This window comes from Ascidia mentula, chromosome 6 (genome assembly GCF_947561715.1).
Source record: "Ascidia mentula chromosome 6, kaAscMent1.1, whole genome shotgun sequence".
NCBI lineage: Eukaryota > Metazoa > Chordata > Ascidiacea > Phlebobranchia > Ascidiidae > Ascidia > Ascidia mentula.
Genome location: NC_138571.1, coordinates 21,153,292 through 21,170,000, shown reverse-complemented (window position 1 = coordinate 21,170,000; position 16,709 = coordinate 21,153,292). Strand labels below are relative to the sequence as shown.

General features: G+C 38.0%; 1 protein-coding gene across 1 annotated transcript; it reads right to left on the bottom strand.

The window, feature by feature from the left end:
* Window positions 1-7,405: 7,405 nt before the first annotated feature.
* On the bottom strand, window positions 7,406-14,565 carry LOC145906809 (PAN2-PAN3 deadenylation complex catalytic subunit PAN2-like). The gene is made up of 28 exons (XM_082994266.1): window positions 14,462-14,565; window positions 14,182-14,299; window positions 13,636-13,805; window positions 13,342-13,458; window positions 13,181-13,262; window positions 12,998-13,122; window positions 12,824-12,940; window positions 11,583-11,764; window positions 11,405-11,523; window positions 11,169-11,351; window positions 10,949-11,068; window positions 10,769-10,891; window positions 10,571-10,702; window positions 10,358-10,519; window positions 10,139-10,217; window positions 9,947-10,087; window positions 9,783-9,889; window positions 9,641-9,727; window positions 9,459-9,565; window positions 9,184-9,402; window positions 9,015-9,126; window positions 8,828-8,964; window positions 8,561-8,768; window positions 8,334-8,505; window positions 8,059-8,210; window positions 7,911-8,004; window positions 7,765-7,831; window positions 7,406-7,700 (listed from the first exon to the last, which is right to left on the bottom strand). Exons 1-28 carry the CDS (start codon window positions 14,530-14,532, stop codon window positions 7,577-7,579), a joined length of 3,627 nt encoding a protein of 1,208 aa, XP_082850392.1. The 5' UTR covers window positions 14,533-14,565; the 3' UTR covers window positions 7,406-7,576.
* Window positions 14,566-16,709: the final 2,144 nt, after the last annotated feature.

The window sequence follows — 16,709 nt, the reverse complement described above, 5'->3', positions numbered from 1 at the left end:
AACCCTAACCCTAACCCTAACCCTAACCCTAACCCTAACCCTAACCCTAACCCTAACCCTAACCCTAACCCTAACCCTAACCCTAACCCTAACCCTAACCCTAACCCTAACCCTAACCCTAACCCTAACCCTAACCCTAACCCTAACCCTAACCCTAACCCTAACCCTAACCCTAACCCTAACCCTAACCCTAACCCTAACCCTAACCCTAACCCTAACCCTAACCCTAACCCTAACCCTAACCCTAACCCTAACCCTAACCCTAACCCTAACCCTAACCCTAACCCTAACCCTAACCCTAACCCTAACCCTAACCCTAACCCTAACCCTAACCCTAACCCTAACCCTAACCCTAACCCTAACCCTAACCCTAACCCTAACCCTAACCCTAACCCTAACCCTAACCCTAACCCTAACCCTAACCCTAACCCTAACCCTAACCCTAACCCTAACCCTAACCCTAACCCTAACCCTAACCCTAACCCTAACCCTAACCCTAACCCTAACCCTAACCCTAACCCTAACCCTAACCCTAACCCTAACCCTAACCCTAACCCTAACCCTAACCCTAACCCTAACCCTAACCCTAACCCTAACCCTAACCCTAACCCTAACCCTAACCCTAACCCTAACCCTAACCCTAACCCTAACCCTAACCCTAACCCTAACCCTAACCCTAACCCTAACCCTAACCCTAACCCTAACCCTAACCCTAACCCTAACCCTAACCCTAACCCTAACCCTAACCCTAACCCTAACCCTAACCCTAACCCTAACCCTAACCCTAACCCTAACCCTAACCCTAACCCTAACCCTAACCCTAACCCTAACCCTAACCCTAACCCTAACCCTAACCCTAACCCTAACCCTAACCCTAACCCTAACCCTAACCCTAACCCTAACCCTAACCCTAACCCTAACCCTAACCCTAACCCTAACCCTAACCCTAACCCTAACCCTAACCCTAACCCTAACCCTAACCCTAACCCTAACCCTAACCCTAACCCTAACCCTAACCCTAACCCTAACCCTAACCCTAACCCTAACCCTAACCCTAACCCTAACCCTAACCCTAACCCTAACCCTAACCCTAACCCTAACCCTAACCCTAACCCTAACCCTAACCCTAACCCTAACCCTAACCCTAACCCTAACCCTAACCCTAACCCTAACCCTAACCCTAACCCTAACCCTAACCCTAACCCTAACCCTAACCCTAACCCTAACCCTAACCCTAACCCTAACCCTAACCCTAACCCTAACCCTAACCCTAACCCTAACCCTAACCCTAACCCTAACCCTAACCCTAACCCTAACCCTAACCCTAACCCTAACCCTAACCCTAACCCTAACCCTAACCCTAACCCTAACCCTAACCCCTAACCCCTAACCCTAACCCTAACCCTAACCCTAACCCTAACCCTAACCCTAACCCTAACCCTAACCCTAACCCTAACCCTAACCCCTAACCCCTAACCCTAACCCTAACCCTAACCCTAACCCTAACCCTAACCCTAACCCTAACCCAAACCCTAACAACTACGTATCAAAATTTTAATTATGCTCACACGGCGTTTCAAAAATTGTTTTCTTACCCGTCGTATCAAAGTTGCATGCAAACTCATACGGCGTATCAACATTTTTCAAAATTTCACACTCCTACCCGGCGGAAGAAATTTGACTTCTTAACTCTATATCAACTTGCTTTCTTCCAGGACATGGCCACACTGAGCACTCTCCCAACTTTTTATCCAAACCCTACAGATATGATTTAAATTTAGCAAGCACATGCAGATCATGTTATATTGACTATAAGTCGACAATGTAATCAAAGATAACCAACACTAAGTAATTTTAACAAATGATATTTGGGACAAACCTCCAGAGTCAAAAACTGGTAAGACACACGCCAGCATCTGTGAATGACTATGTGTTGGATGCTCTCAAGAAAAAGTTTAAATGAAAACTAACTCCTCTTATCAAAGCCTTTGTTCTTTAGCAACTGATTGATCCACATTGGTAGTTGATGCCAGTTTTGAGTAAATACTATCACAGTACCATGAGTTGATGCTTCGATTCGGATCGGACTAAACTCCTTGCTTTTCTGACAGAACGGCATGGAGGAAAATTTTGTGACAAAAAACCCTAATAACCAACTACCTGGCTAGCATTTATCATCCTGACAAAATATTGTGAACTAAATACAACAAAAAGCGGCAAAGCAAATATAAAAAGTGTTGCCTAATGATGAGATTTTTTCACAAAATTAACCTCTACACCATTTTGTCATAAAAGGTGAGAGAATTTTAAACGTCATAAAAGTTAAAAATAAAATGAGATATATGTGCAAAAAAAGCCATAATATTGCAAAGCTGCAGACAGGGTGTGTACACGCACTGTTTCGACCTGTAAGGTCTCATCAGTGCAGCTGTTGAGTGACACTGTGCTAGCTTTCACACTAGCAGGCACACTAGTCTCCACTTTGTGGTACCTTTCGGTCAACGTCGATCTGCAGGGTTAGGGTTAGAGATAGATATTAAGGTTGATGTGTGGCCTGGAAACCCATAAAGTTCGTTGATAATACAAAAAGTTAACTCCCAAATAATCACTGTACTGCACATAAACATTTAGTCACTTATTACTTATGGTACTATGAAGAAAATTTTTATAATTGGCAAATACTTAAAGAATGAAGGCCTAATGGTTTTTATTTTACCGCTGGTAAACAAAAGGCACCAAGGTGGTACGCAAGAGCATTTGCCTACAAATGTTTTGCGCAGGAAAACTAACCTATACATTATAATTTGAAATTATTTAGAATCATGCACTTCATGGTTTAATGTTGGTTTTTCACTGTTCATCGCTGAATCGTAGGTGGTTCACCATAACTGTGTTTGTGCATGACACGATATAATTAAGGTTGGGAACCACCGATCTATAGCAACTAAACCAACAAGGAACCTGAGAATAAAAAAAACGGCCCATACTACAAAAAGCTTTGACACATTTATTTATTGCAATTGTTTTATGATAATAGTTGTAAACATAACTAAAACTGATGACAGATTATAGCCAAAACATTTAAAATCAAACCTGGAAATGCTTTTTGCAATATGAGTCAGCATTTTTGTTTTCAGAATTATAAGCAAGTCCATTAAGAGTTTCCCTAAAAACAACTTCATAATCCAAACACCAAATATTCTGACTAGACTATTGCTGAAAATAGGTTTGTAAATATAATAGGTTTGTTGTTAGCTTTCTGAGAATATATTACATTTTTAAATATTTGTAGCAAACAAACTATTTATATGCAAAAGAGCTGAACTCATGTGACCTATATGTCGAAACAATGTGAACATCTACAGCTTTTGGGTAATACCAGCAACACTATCACATGCCCAGTAGTCATTTGAGCCAGTAACACTATCAAATGCCAAGTAGTCATTTGGTCATGACGACCAATGGGTTGACTTGGAAAGAAAGGTACCACATAGTGTAATCTCCATGCTTGCTTGTTTAAAAAATACCACATTATGGGCATTCCACATTTATTTATTTAAACATGAATGTTTTTTTACTGTTGTAAATATCCCATACCTTACAAACTACACAATTATGTCACATTTTGTATTCATTGTTTGCATAATAACTGTCTGTTGTATATTTATTGCTAGACATTCAGTTGCCCATGGACACCGAGAACAAATAAAAGCCAATGTTACATTATTTAAAAATTATGTCATTGAAAAATATGTAAAGCAAACTGAGGTAAGATCAGGGCCCCTTCAGTTACGATGGCCCCCTCAGGTAAAATGTTCCCCTTGGATAAGATGGCCCCCTCGGGTAAGATGGTCCCCTCAGTTAAGATGATCCCCTCTGGGCCCCTTGAAACATTTTGTTGATTTTTTAAATGAATAGCATAGCGACAGCTTAAACACGAAATTTCGCCGTATTTTTTACAATGTTTTACTCCGTTGACCTCACACAAAAACATTCCTTTTTACAAATCACAGGCGACGATATGCTGTTTCAATGTTTACTAACAGAAAAATCAACCACAGAAAAAAGCGGCAATGTTAGTAAAACTAAAACAAAATATCGTTTTTCCAACCTACCCGAGACTACTATATATCAATTATATGGAAAATAGCCTAACTGGAATGCCATAACTGACAATAAATGTACTTGAAAAGATAGGTTTATTAACTTTGTTTACGTTAGCCTGCCTACAGTTTACAACTTAACATATTTTCCACCTACACCGGGAAAATTCTTCTCTCGGCGCCAAATTATCGAATGTTAATTGGTTGTGACGTCACGATTTAATCAAGCGTGTCCAACAGCAAACCATGCTAACTATTGTTTCAAAATGGGTTTGGATTTATTGTGGATAAAGCAATGACTAATGTTTACTAAACTTTCGCATTTTACTACTCTTTTCTGGGATGTTTGTAAGTGGCGGATCGTGTATAGGCACTATGGAACTGCAGTACCCCATATATTGTGTCTGGTGACAAGCAGCAAAGTGACAAAAGACTACATGGAATCTAAGATTCGTTTGCAATACGTTTTATTGACAGCAGCCTAAATGTAATTGTGCGACATGGGTTCGAATCCCGGTGTGGTAACACACACTGTAATGCGTTGGGATTCGCGGACGATGCCACGAACGCAAGGATTGCCAGGCGCTTCGAACGTAACGTGCCTCCAGTGTAACCCCTTTATGTTCTTGCCTGCGCCTTATTGTTCTTATTTTCCAGCTGTTCAGTGTGCGAGCTTTAGTTTTGTGTTCCTCTACAAGTATATTTAAATTAACTTACATTAAGCTCCCTTAAGACCGCATATCAGTGTTTCTATTAAAAAAGTTTATCCCGCGGGGAATGCCCGTCTTGTAGAGAAACTCAGTGATGTCACAAGGCAACCGGTGATGCATAGGGGTCAAATTTATTGTTGAATAGGCAGGGAGTCACGTGCTGTTTCCAGAGCGATTTTCAGCGTGTTTGCTGCAGTTTTAGCGCATTTTTTGCCCTTCTCATTCAGTCAGTCATTTGGTGCTGCGTGCTGTGAAAAAGTTAGTTGAAAAAGCACCAAAATGTTCTAGTGTTCATAGCTAAAAATTGAATCACAGAAGTATACCTTAATTTGTGATTGTATGTTAGACCCGCCTCTTGTCTACTCATTCAGGTCAAAATTAGTTGCAGGATAGTTGCTTAAAGCTCTCCCAGGGGGCATTCTACGCAATGGCAAAAAAATTGTCACAGAAAAGTTGCTTTGGTTGCTCCCTGGGACTCCAATAGCACATAAGATCCTCCTGGAGGCTCCTCAGCAGATCCTTGCTGTGTCTTGTCCGATGCAGCTGCAATCAATTTTTTTCTGTTTAAATATTATCAGTAGATCTTTATGGGTCACCGACCATAGGAATTGTGGTGGACAAACAAGCAAATCACTCAGTATAGGTATTAATATTGATGGCCTTCAAAACTTGATTTTGAGGATTTAATACTGATATGGGGCCTTAAACTTCCGAATTATCAAAGTCCGTGTTATACAGAGCTTACTCTTTTCTGATATTAACCCGTATATGCAAGAGAATAGCAGTTACTATTAACTTACTTATTAGTGTTACTAACAACAAGTCTTGGCATTGCAACCAGCATACGGCGTTTCAAAAATTTGCTTTCATATACCGTATTTTACGGACCATAAGGCGCAACTTAAATCCTTTTTTTCCTCATAAATTGATCGTGCGCCTTATAAGCCGGTGCGCCTAATGTATGGATCAAGTACTGCTTTATTGCCTGCACTCAAAACCAGTACCGATACTATTATAAATAAACCACCGTCTTACACAATAAACTACGGTAAAAGCAACTAGCAACTGTGATATTCATACTATTGTGACTTGCTTACATTTATTACGTAACAAGTTTTTGTTTAATGAGCTTTATACGGTAACCCATACTCCTTAAAATACGTTGCGTTCTATAGCCTGGTGCGTCTTATGTATGAACAAAAAACTAATCAAAGCAATTTATTGACAGTGCGCCTTATAATCGGGTGCGCTTTATGGTCCGTAAAATACGGTACTTGACGTTTTAAAATTGCAACAATTTGCTTTCGCTGATCGAGTGTATCACAGTTGTGTACTTACCCTTGTATTTTTCTGGTTGTGTCCCAACACTTGTAAAATACACAATCTTACCCATAAGATTTCGTTGTATAGGGAGTTTGTTATGTGACAGGGGTCAACTTGTCGTATAGTGCATATGACACGTAAAAATAAAACATGTTAATAATCAAACTAAGAGATGTTCATAACTTTAGAACATTTTTTGCGAAAAAATTAGCTTGATACGGCGACTGGTTTCTGAGATACAGCTGATCAAAGTCGCACATTTGTCGCTGCGAACGAAATCGTGCGAAAGCGAGATATTGTTGCGTGACGTCATAGAAGGCGCTTCAGTCGTGCGCGAGTGCTGGCAGCAAGCCTTACGCGTAGGAATGGAAAACATTGTAAAACTGGTTTGAGCATAATATAGCATTTAACAGGGGACAAAAAGTGAACAAGTGCAATAAACGGATTTTGATGTTAATTTAAGCTGAAGACAGATGGCTGCTGTTCGACCTATTATGTCTTATTTAGTTGTGTAATAATAAAACAGTTACTGGGACAGGGTGTTCTTGTTGTTACAGCATTTATGATCGCTAACGTGATACATGAACTTTTGAAAACACGACAGAGACAAACCATTAGTTTAGCATTGTCGTTTTGTCCACTCACAGTTATGTCGTTTCTGCTATACCCTATGGTCTTCCGCTAATTAGAGACAAATAAGCCTTCGATTCGTGACGTCACAATGACAAATTTTTGTGTGATGCAAAACCCTGTCCTTACCTTTAAGGTAGCGTAATCTGTGGATTCTCTTATGTTCGCAACTATTCGATATCTGTAAAAAAGGCGCCTTCTCCCATCTAAACAATGCATTTTTTCGACGCGAGCGCCTAATGTGATGTCATTTTCTCCTCAGCGCAAAAGGTTCACGATTTTTGGTCGCCGTTAATTTTCGTGCAGTTTTCTACATTTTTTAGTTGACGTAGAACCGTGAAACTTTGGATATATGTTTGTTGTAGATGTACCTTTAGTTTTACGCAAAGTTGTCATGGCCGTGTCATATGCACTTTAAGTGTCTTCAAAATACCCCGTGACTATGTTAATGAAACAAAAACTTTTAACCTAACCGTGAACCATGGTTTAACCGTAAACCAAATAAGGAATAAAAATAGAAACAAGTTTGAGAAGTTTTCATCTTTACGCGCTATATCTTGTGGGGTTGTAACCAACATTTGTCGGTTAAAGCAAAGCTGGATAAACACAACTTGGTCTGAGCTACAAGGAAAACAATGGTCACCGCTCACCAGCGCCCACACGCGTATTCACAATTAACAGAAAAAACATTACAATCGTCAGATGAAGAAGGTTTTACTGATTTCTTATCAACAAAGTTCAAATTTCCCGTAATCCACACTTATCACAATATGTTACACAAAGTTTACAATTTGCCAAAATGTCAGTTGCTCAACCAACGACGTCTACAGGGACTTTCCAATCCATTCTCCTCCCCTCTTCGTACAGTTTATTTAAAATATTCTGGGTGAATTCCGACAAATTCTTTCCATTATTGGTGATTTCCAAATACTTCCTACCACACAAAAACATCAATTACAAATTATTTCATCCCGGCTGAAATCATTAAGTTAACAAACTTGTAAAGTTTTAATGCAGTTCTCGCATCTTCTATGCTATCGTGCGTTTCTTTCTGAATTTTCTCGCCTGTTTTTGGAATTAGAAATGATTAAATGTTGTTACAACATTATACAGAATGATACTCGGGAAATCCCCACTTTATTACCTAAGAAATACCAAGCTAAGAAACGAAGAGAGACAAACCGTTTCCTCGGTTTGTGGAAAAGATGAACTGTGTCGCGTACTTGCTCGTCAGGAACCTGAACGATTATGCAGATGTGAGAAATAATTAAACTTGAGTAAAAACTACTTACAAAAATATTTATGACTTTAAAGTCCTTGCTGAGCCCATGGCCCACTATAATGCAACCACATTGGATGAGATATCTCAGCTTGCAGTAAGTCAGTTTTAATGTGGAAAGGTGTTTCGATGAAATCGAGGCATCCAAATCACCTGGTTTGATTCCTGGATACACAAATAAATATTATGCATCGTCCACCCATAACAGGGCTTGTGTTTTAGGTAAAGAACCCATTAATTACAAATCAAACCATCTGTGTTAAAAAAGTAAGGACAATGTATTTTCACCTGAAAACTTTGTTAAGTAATCCACCACTTGTTCTTGTGTAGAGATATAATCATCTATAAAAGGCTCCCCCTCATTTTCACCCTCCCCCCTAACAACGGTTACCCTAGCAACCAGGAGATGGCTAGGTTTGATCGTAGAACGAGTCCCGTCGCTATGCAATTCCGCCTCTTCCTATCAAAGAAATTCTGGTAATTTTTTTAATAAGATTAAAATTAATTTAACGCACAGCATTCAATGTGACGAACTCTGCATCGAGGGCAATCAGCATGTTTGTCTCTGTTGGAATTTCGTGTGGAAGAAGAGGGGTGAAGGTCATGGTTGCTGAAGGACTCCGAGGTTCCAAACCCGAATTAAGTCGATGTCGAACTTTTGATATGCTCGGTGTTGGCATCAATATTTTTGATGTTAGTGGAAAATTTATTTGAAGATTGTGTCTGTGTCGGGTTTAAATGTTGTGATTCTATGTTAAAACCTTTCTAAGTAGCACACGAACCTGTTATTGATATCTGTCCTCATGTAGTAAAACACACAAGGAACCTTCCATTTTAAATCAAACTCAACACTTTCCTCCTGATCAATTGCGCTTATTTGGAAATCATTGAATAAATACCACTGTGTGTGGGTAACCCCCTAAGCAGATGACATTGTTCGCGAGGTAATTAGCATATTAGGGAATTCACCTCTTTACGCTGGTGAAAAGTTTTTCCAACATTTATGTGAGCAACCAAATTTCCACCAGTTCTTGGGTCGTCAATGTGTGCGATGGTGCAATAAAGCTCATATTCTGTGTATCTACACAAGTAATACATTGTTATTATTATCACTCAAGAGCTTTTGTTGCCAACCTACTTTAGATCAGGGTAACAATCAGGATCTTCGTCTGTTAAATACAAGTGTTTTATTTGCAAATTAACTTTATTGTTTCCATACAAACCCAAACCTTTGTCAGAAGCGACTACAAGTTCACCAGATGGCGCAATGCACATTTTAATAAACACAGGAACCCATCCAGAAACCGCATTGCGCTCGAAACTGAAATCAAGGCCTTCCCTCTCCGCAAAAACATTCCTGTACAATATTTGTCCCATTATACTTTTGACTTCATTCTATTCAATTCACAGCACCAAGCATCAGAAGGGGAAATCCCTGTTTTATCCCCCCCACTCGGTCGAGGGTTGCGACTGCGCTCTGACTTTTTGTCAAACTTTTCTCCGAATACTTCAGTTTGGTTCTTAACAACAAAAATAAACAGTTTATATATTACTGACAAGAATTTCTGTTTGTCGTAAAATATTGCAAACAAAACCTTCCAAAATTGAATGTTTTCTTCTCGAGATAGTGAACAATTTAGAGCCAAAATATCTGGCAAAGTGCAAGGTGCTTTGGTTTGAACCTGTAAGTAATTAGTTATTGTGACATAATAAACATAAAATATAAATGTAAGTTACCATTGGTTGATATGTTTCACTGACTTCATCCCAAGATTTAGTATGAACTTGGGTGCAAATGCTGTCATGGATAATTGTTGTAAATGAAACCTCTTTACGCGGTTCACCTTTGACGATAAACACAGCATGAAAGTAAGCAGACATAAAGGCAAAATTTATCTTACCTGATTTAAGGGATGAAGGGTAGCAAAGATTGAAGAGGAACTGTGTTGTTTTTCGTTCCGTTATCCGACCATTGCGGAACTGGGTTGTAATCTTCATTTCAGTTCCAAATAATTTTTCAATCAAGGACTGAGGTTCATGGACTGCGACAACAATAAATTAAAGCAAATAATTTTGTTACAAAACAAATTTACCTGTTGTTGATTTATCTTGTTCCTCTGGATCAAGTACAATTGTTTCTGTCCCTTCCTTTATATGTGCTGGGAGGGTTTCCTGGGCAAAATGTTAAAAATAAAGTTGAATTCCCAACATATCAGTCCTGTGAATAGTTCCCACTGATAATCAGTTCAGCAGATTTAACAAAATAGCGCAGACAAAACCAAGAGCAGCATAATAACCCAAACTTTACTCACAGAATGCAATTGTTGTAGAATAAATCTATTCCAATTTTGGATAAGTTGGCCAAGATTGCTGCTGCCCACACCAGAAAGTTGATCTGATTTGTTTAAGTTTTGTAAAAGCCCAAGAGCTGTGGCTTCCGGAATTGTCCGAAAAGCTCGCAGGAAGTTGCTGGCCTACATAAAATAAAAAGTCAAAAGTTTGAAGTAACTACAAGCAAATAATACCAGAAGGACACCAGACATTGCAGAATCTTGCATGTAGAAAAGAAAGCCAAGTTCCTCAGCAAGATCAAACTCTTTGTTAAGATTGTGATGACTTTGTAAACCACATCTTAAAGGTTCAATGAAGTAAAGAATCTAAACAAGTTTCAAAGATATTTTCATAACAACTGAAGAAGAGGGAAACACTTGTAGGGCACTTACTTGTAACATACAGTTGCAATATGCATTTGGAATATTTGGATCCAAACCAGGAAAATTGGTTTTATTGTAATGTTGAATCATTTCATTTTCTTCTTCACCAAGCTTAGAATATTTAAATATTACCTACAAAAATAATCAACATTAAAAAGTGGATTATTACTAAGAGTTAGAAAATGAAACCTTTCTATATTTTTTTGGAACCATATAGAGATGTGGTTGTTCATCCCTTCCCAGAGGAGAGTCAGGAACAGCAGCTTTTTTACCTTTTGCATCAGAAATATCTTTTAACTTGTAAGGAACCTGCAATGTTCAAGCTGACAAATCTGTCCTAATTTGAACATGCAAAAATTCACACCCACAGTGTATAATCACTCTTACAAGTAGTCGGTATAACACCTACCTGGTTTCTTCGTCTATTCCCTGGGTTTGGAGCGTAACCAATCCCATGAACCACTTTCATGCTTCTTAATAGTTCCGGATCTATTGGTGGAGGTCTTCGACTAACTGGGTAACAAAGTTTCTTCGGCCAATCTGACAGAAGCTTATCTTGGCAATATGGCATCGAGATTAAAGACAAGGGTGTCTAGAAAATGTAAACAACTTAAAAAATATTTTCCACTAAAACATCAAACTTACCATTTCATCGTCAATATTAATTGGGTCTAAAGTTTCAGCAATATCTGGAAATTCTGGATCTTTATTGAATTTGTTGAAAGTAGGGTTACCACTTGCAGACCACATGTGAAGACAGCCGGCTAACAAAACAAGAACACAAAAATATATCCAAAAACCTGAAAATTATCACTAAAATTACCTGAATCTACAAAAGCAATTGCTTGCATAGATCTAGAAATATCAAGGTTAACAATGCTTGCCGCCATTATGTTTGCTTGATAGATGGGTGTGTTTGGGGTGATCGCTGCATTGTCTTCAATAAGTAAAAATTGTCCAGATTGTGACATCACAAGCATGCGCCGTGTGTATGTTGATAGAAATCTAAAATTATTATTTCATGTTTCTGCTCAAGTTTACATATGACACACTTGAGGTTATTTGCATATGACACACTCGAGGTTATTTTGCATATGACACACTTGAAGTTATTTGCATATGACACACTCGAGGTTATTTTGCATATGACACACTTGAGGTTATTTGCATATGACACACTCGAGGTTATTTTGCATACGACACACTTGAGGTTATTTGCATATGACACACTTGAGGTTATTTGCATATGACACACTTGAGGTTATTTTGCATACGACACACTTGAGGTTATTTGCATATGACACACTCGAGGTTATTTTGCATACGACACACTTGAGGTTATTTGCATATGACACACTCGAGGTTATTTTGCATATGACACACTTGAAGTTATTTGCATATGACACACTCAACGTTATTTTGCATATGACACACTTGAGGTTATTTGCATATGACACACTTGAGGTTATTTTGCATATGACACACTTGAGGTTATTTTGCATATGACACACTTGAAGTTATTTGCATATGACACACTTGAGGTTATTTTGCATATGACACACTTGAAGTTATTTGCATATGACACACTCGAGGTTATTTTGCATACGATACACTTGAGGTTATTTGCATATGACACACTCAAGGTTATTTTGCATATGACACACTTGAAGTTATTTGCATATGACACACTCGAGGTTATTTTGCATATGACACACTTGAGGTTATTTGCATATGACACACTTGAGATTATTTTGCATATGACACACTTGAGGTTATTTTGCATATGACACACTTGAAGTTATTTGCATATGACACACTTGAGGTTATTTTGCATATGACACACTTGAAGTTATTTGCATATGACACACTCGAGGTTATTTTGCATACGATACACTTGAGGTTATTTGCATATGACACACTCAAGGTTATTTTGCATATGACACACTTGAAGTTATTTGCATATGACACACTTGAGGTTATTTGCATAGGACACACTTGAAGTTATTTGCATATGACACACTTGAGGTTATTTGCATAGGACACACTTGAGGTTGCGCAAGTTACCTGAGAAATGAAGGTTGTACAACGCACTGCAATGGGGAAAGAGCTCTCATCATTCTTAGATCATAAACTTTCACAAAATGGTCAAGGCTTAAATGCTGGGTACCTTGGTTGCCAGATCTAACATACAGATGTATTTGAAAAAGGTTTTTCAATAAACTTAAGCCAAAAAGTTACCCTGGTCTTTGCGAGAAACCACATGTGATTAAGGTATGCCCATTAGCATCAAAATCAGACAATGCACCAGAATGGGCATCAAGTGAGTGAATTATTTGCAAACTATCATTGTCCCGGAGTAACACCTGAAATTATTTTGGTACAAAGCAACCATTTTCTCCATAAAGCAAGAATATTTTATACCTTTCCATTGTACGTCCCACAACACAAAAACTTTGATGTGCTTCGAAATATTGCTGTTGCTTGGTCATCCGAAATTGGAATTCTAAACGATAACAGCAAGTGGTTAACATCAAACAGAAACAAATTTTGGAAGTAATTTTGTAATTTTGGAAAATACTCACTGTTTGGAAACTGACTCTGTATTCAAATCATATTCAACCAATGCAGAGTTCTTCCCTCCAAGAAGGACACATTCCTTTCTCAAAGACATGCATTGTGTGTCATAAAGGGTCTCGTTCCTAGAGATTTGTCACACATTGTATTTTTTATTCAAAAAACATACATACATACAACCCACATATAAAACTTACAATCTGTAGCAAAACAAGTTAATAAAAAGCAAATAGTGATGAGTTTTCCACATATTTGCTCCATATTTAAATCAGGCTAAAAAAAATTCAAGATAGTAAACTTACGTGAAATTGAAAATGGGGACTCCTCGGTTTAAAGAACATTTTAAACTGTTTTTTGTCAACGATAAAATTCTATCCCTAAATGTTAAAATCTCCACAACAGGATTTGAAGGGTGGGCTTGAAAGGACGTGAACTTCTGATTGGTTGGACCGTAGTATGAAGTTACATGGCCCTGTAAATATGGCAACATTTGCTTGCAGTAAAAACATATGGGTTAGACACACAGCTTAGTAACCACCAACTACATGACCATTAGTTTTGTCAAACAAATGTATCAGGCATATGTGCATCCAAGATTCGAAAGTTTGTGGGATTTCTTTGTTCGAAGACTGTACAGACAATTTGCAGACCAGCAAATATTTTTTTGGGATGTTCATGTATTTGCTATTTTTATTTTTATTCAGTTGCAACAATGCACATAGGATATATCTATACCATATATAGTGCATGACATTCTTTTTAATCTGGTGTGTAATTAATGAACAAATTACCAACAAAAAACCATTTGTTAAAAGTTCTGCCCCTAGAAGTCATTGTGTATAACTCACATGTTGATTTCCAACCCACAGCAGTTCATATGATGAGTCAAAATGAACAGAACTTGCACCAAATTGGGGCGAGCCATCAATTGGAAGAACGTTAAGTTCAAGATATTCTCCAACCATTCTAAAAAATGATTTAACTTCAATTTATTGAGGACTAATATATGCTGACTTCAAAAACAATGCACAAAATTGTCCAGAAAAAAAAACGCAAATTTTCGCTCATGAATAAATTAATTTTGCATTCTAGAAATTCGCGTTATTTTTATTACGTAGCTAAACTTACGGTAACTGCCCAACAGCCGGGATGCTGTTCTGTTGGTTCGCCTGAAAATCAGGCCCGCCTACAGTAAACATATCTTAACTTCAACCACAGAAAATCACTTTACAATTTTCAAAGGAAAAGGTGCGCTCGCGGTTATTACCCTGTCGGTAGTTTGTGGTACTTTGTGGTTAGATTGCAGCAGCCCACCGGTCTTTATAGAATAGCATATGTTGCTTACGGTTAGGCATCTGGAAGTGGCTCAAGGTTTGGGAGTATATACATGTGCTAGCACCTCTAGCGTATTAGTCCTAATATGAGTTAATCCGAGGGTAAAGGGCTTCTGGGTGCTGTTATAACAAACGTCACAGAAATCAGTGTTTATATTTCGTAATGTTTCGTGTGCAGCAATGCACAAGTTTTGCAAAATCCCATACTGCGACCCATATGATAAACTCATCGAATGCTCTCGAGTAAAGCGAGTCATTCAATATCTTGTTTACCACATAAAATGTTATCACAAGATACAAACTCTTGTATTAAACTAACCATTTCAATGCGTCCCAGATAATACAAGCAGGAACAATTTCTTCTGATAGTGAGCACCTATCTGATAGTGGCTATTTTATAGGACGGGGCAGAAGCTTGTTTAATAATCGAAGAGGCTCAATTCGCGCTCAGGCCATCGAGACACTGTTAAATATCACTGAGACCCTTAGAGTTATTTACACTGTCTTCGTAATAAATTCGCCACTTGTTAACTTCTTCTTCGAGTTTTATTGTATTCACAATTACAAACGATTGGCACAGCTTGATGAACATCGGAACATTGAAGCATCCCGAAATCAGTTAATATTGTTTTCCGGATGCCATAGGACACAGTCAACTATCAAACATGAATATCCATGCATAGGTTCCCGGACGCTGATTGGTTGTATATTGTTCACGTGATCTCATGTAACATTTTTAATAAAAGAACATGCGAGCGTAATAAATATCTTAGTAAAGAAGGGTATTATTTATTGTCACAACAATAAACGGGTAAGATGGGACAAAACGTCATAAACAGGAAACATGATTCAAAAGGGAACGGAGACTAAGAAGTTTGTAAAATGACGCAAAACATCGCTGTAAGCTTTGTGACATCAGAATGTCCTGCAGTCACGTGATCCGATGTGTGGCGTGGTTGGTCGTGCCTTCTGCAAGGACAACCCGCTACTGCACAACAAAACCAACCTTGTGATGCTCTGGGGAACTTTATAGGGTGGAAAACGGGGCGACATTTTTGCGCATAACAAAACAGTTATAACTATTTAATCAGAATTCCGACGCAAAAATACATTTCGGGCGTCTCAGATGAAAGCAATTCACGACAATCAATTTACTTGTAGGAAGTGTTGTAAGGAAAATGATATCTTGCAAAAACTTCCTTCCGCCACCTTATTTGGAAAAATCTCAATTGAAATAACATAAGCAAAAATTTCTGCATTTCTACGCAAAAAATATTTAATTACGAGAATAAAAAGACTGGCCCATACAGTTATTAACACTATTTTCATGTTTGAAAAACGTTTCCACAACAACTTTAAACTGGTGATGGCATGAGTTCTTGCCTAAACGTTATTAAAACATGACAATGTTAATATTTAATTAGTTTTGAAATAACCAAGAAGGTCAAACAAAGAATTAAATCTGTGAATAGAGATATTGAATTTTAAGCCACAGTGATGGAACCTGCTGCTATTTGACTTTAATTTTTTGTCTCCCTCTTACAATTACACGAAAATCGATTTTGTTTCTTGTAAAATTGCGTGATGCTTGTTCAAGGTAATTGCGAATTACGAAATGTCAACAAAACCGCACCGTTTCATAGGAACAGTTCTCCTTGTATTCGTTAGTGGACTGTTCACCGAGCAAAGGCATTTTCCTTCTAGTGTGAGTGATATTTTTAATTCATGTTTTCTTGCAAGTGAAACTTACAGCAAAACATGAGAGTTGGTTAAAGGGTAAATGATGTAATGCAGTATTTTCGATGGTGCGCTAAATATGATCGACGAGAATAAAAATTTACTTTTTGAAGTTGAAATATTAAGAAAGCACTAAAACTTTTCATAAATATTTTGTTTTATAAATTTATCCTTTTGATCCCATGCTAAAAGCCAGATGTTATGAATGGTTAGGAAAGATTATTTACAACTCACGCATTTTTTTCTTAACCTAGGTGGTCGGTAGCAAGTGTGCTTGGGGTGGTGAGCGATATAGTTAAGGTTGG

What these genes read in the sequence shown, in the direction of transcription:
- LOC145906809 (XM_082994266.1), bottom strand. Translation starts at nt 14,532, where the DNA reads ATGTTTACTGTAGGCGGGCCTGATTTTCAGGCGAACCAACAGAACAGC. An exon ending in AGGACAGATATCAATAACAG is followed by an intron (nt 8,769 to 8,827) that starts GTTCGTGTGCTA and finishes AACCCGACACAG; the next exon opens with ACACAATCTTCAAATAAATT. An exon ending in TTACTTAACAAAGTTTTCAG is followed by an intron (nt 8,211 to 8,333) that starts GTGAAAATACAT and finishes TTGTGTATCCAG; the next exon opens with GAATCAAACCAGGTGATTTG.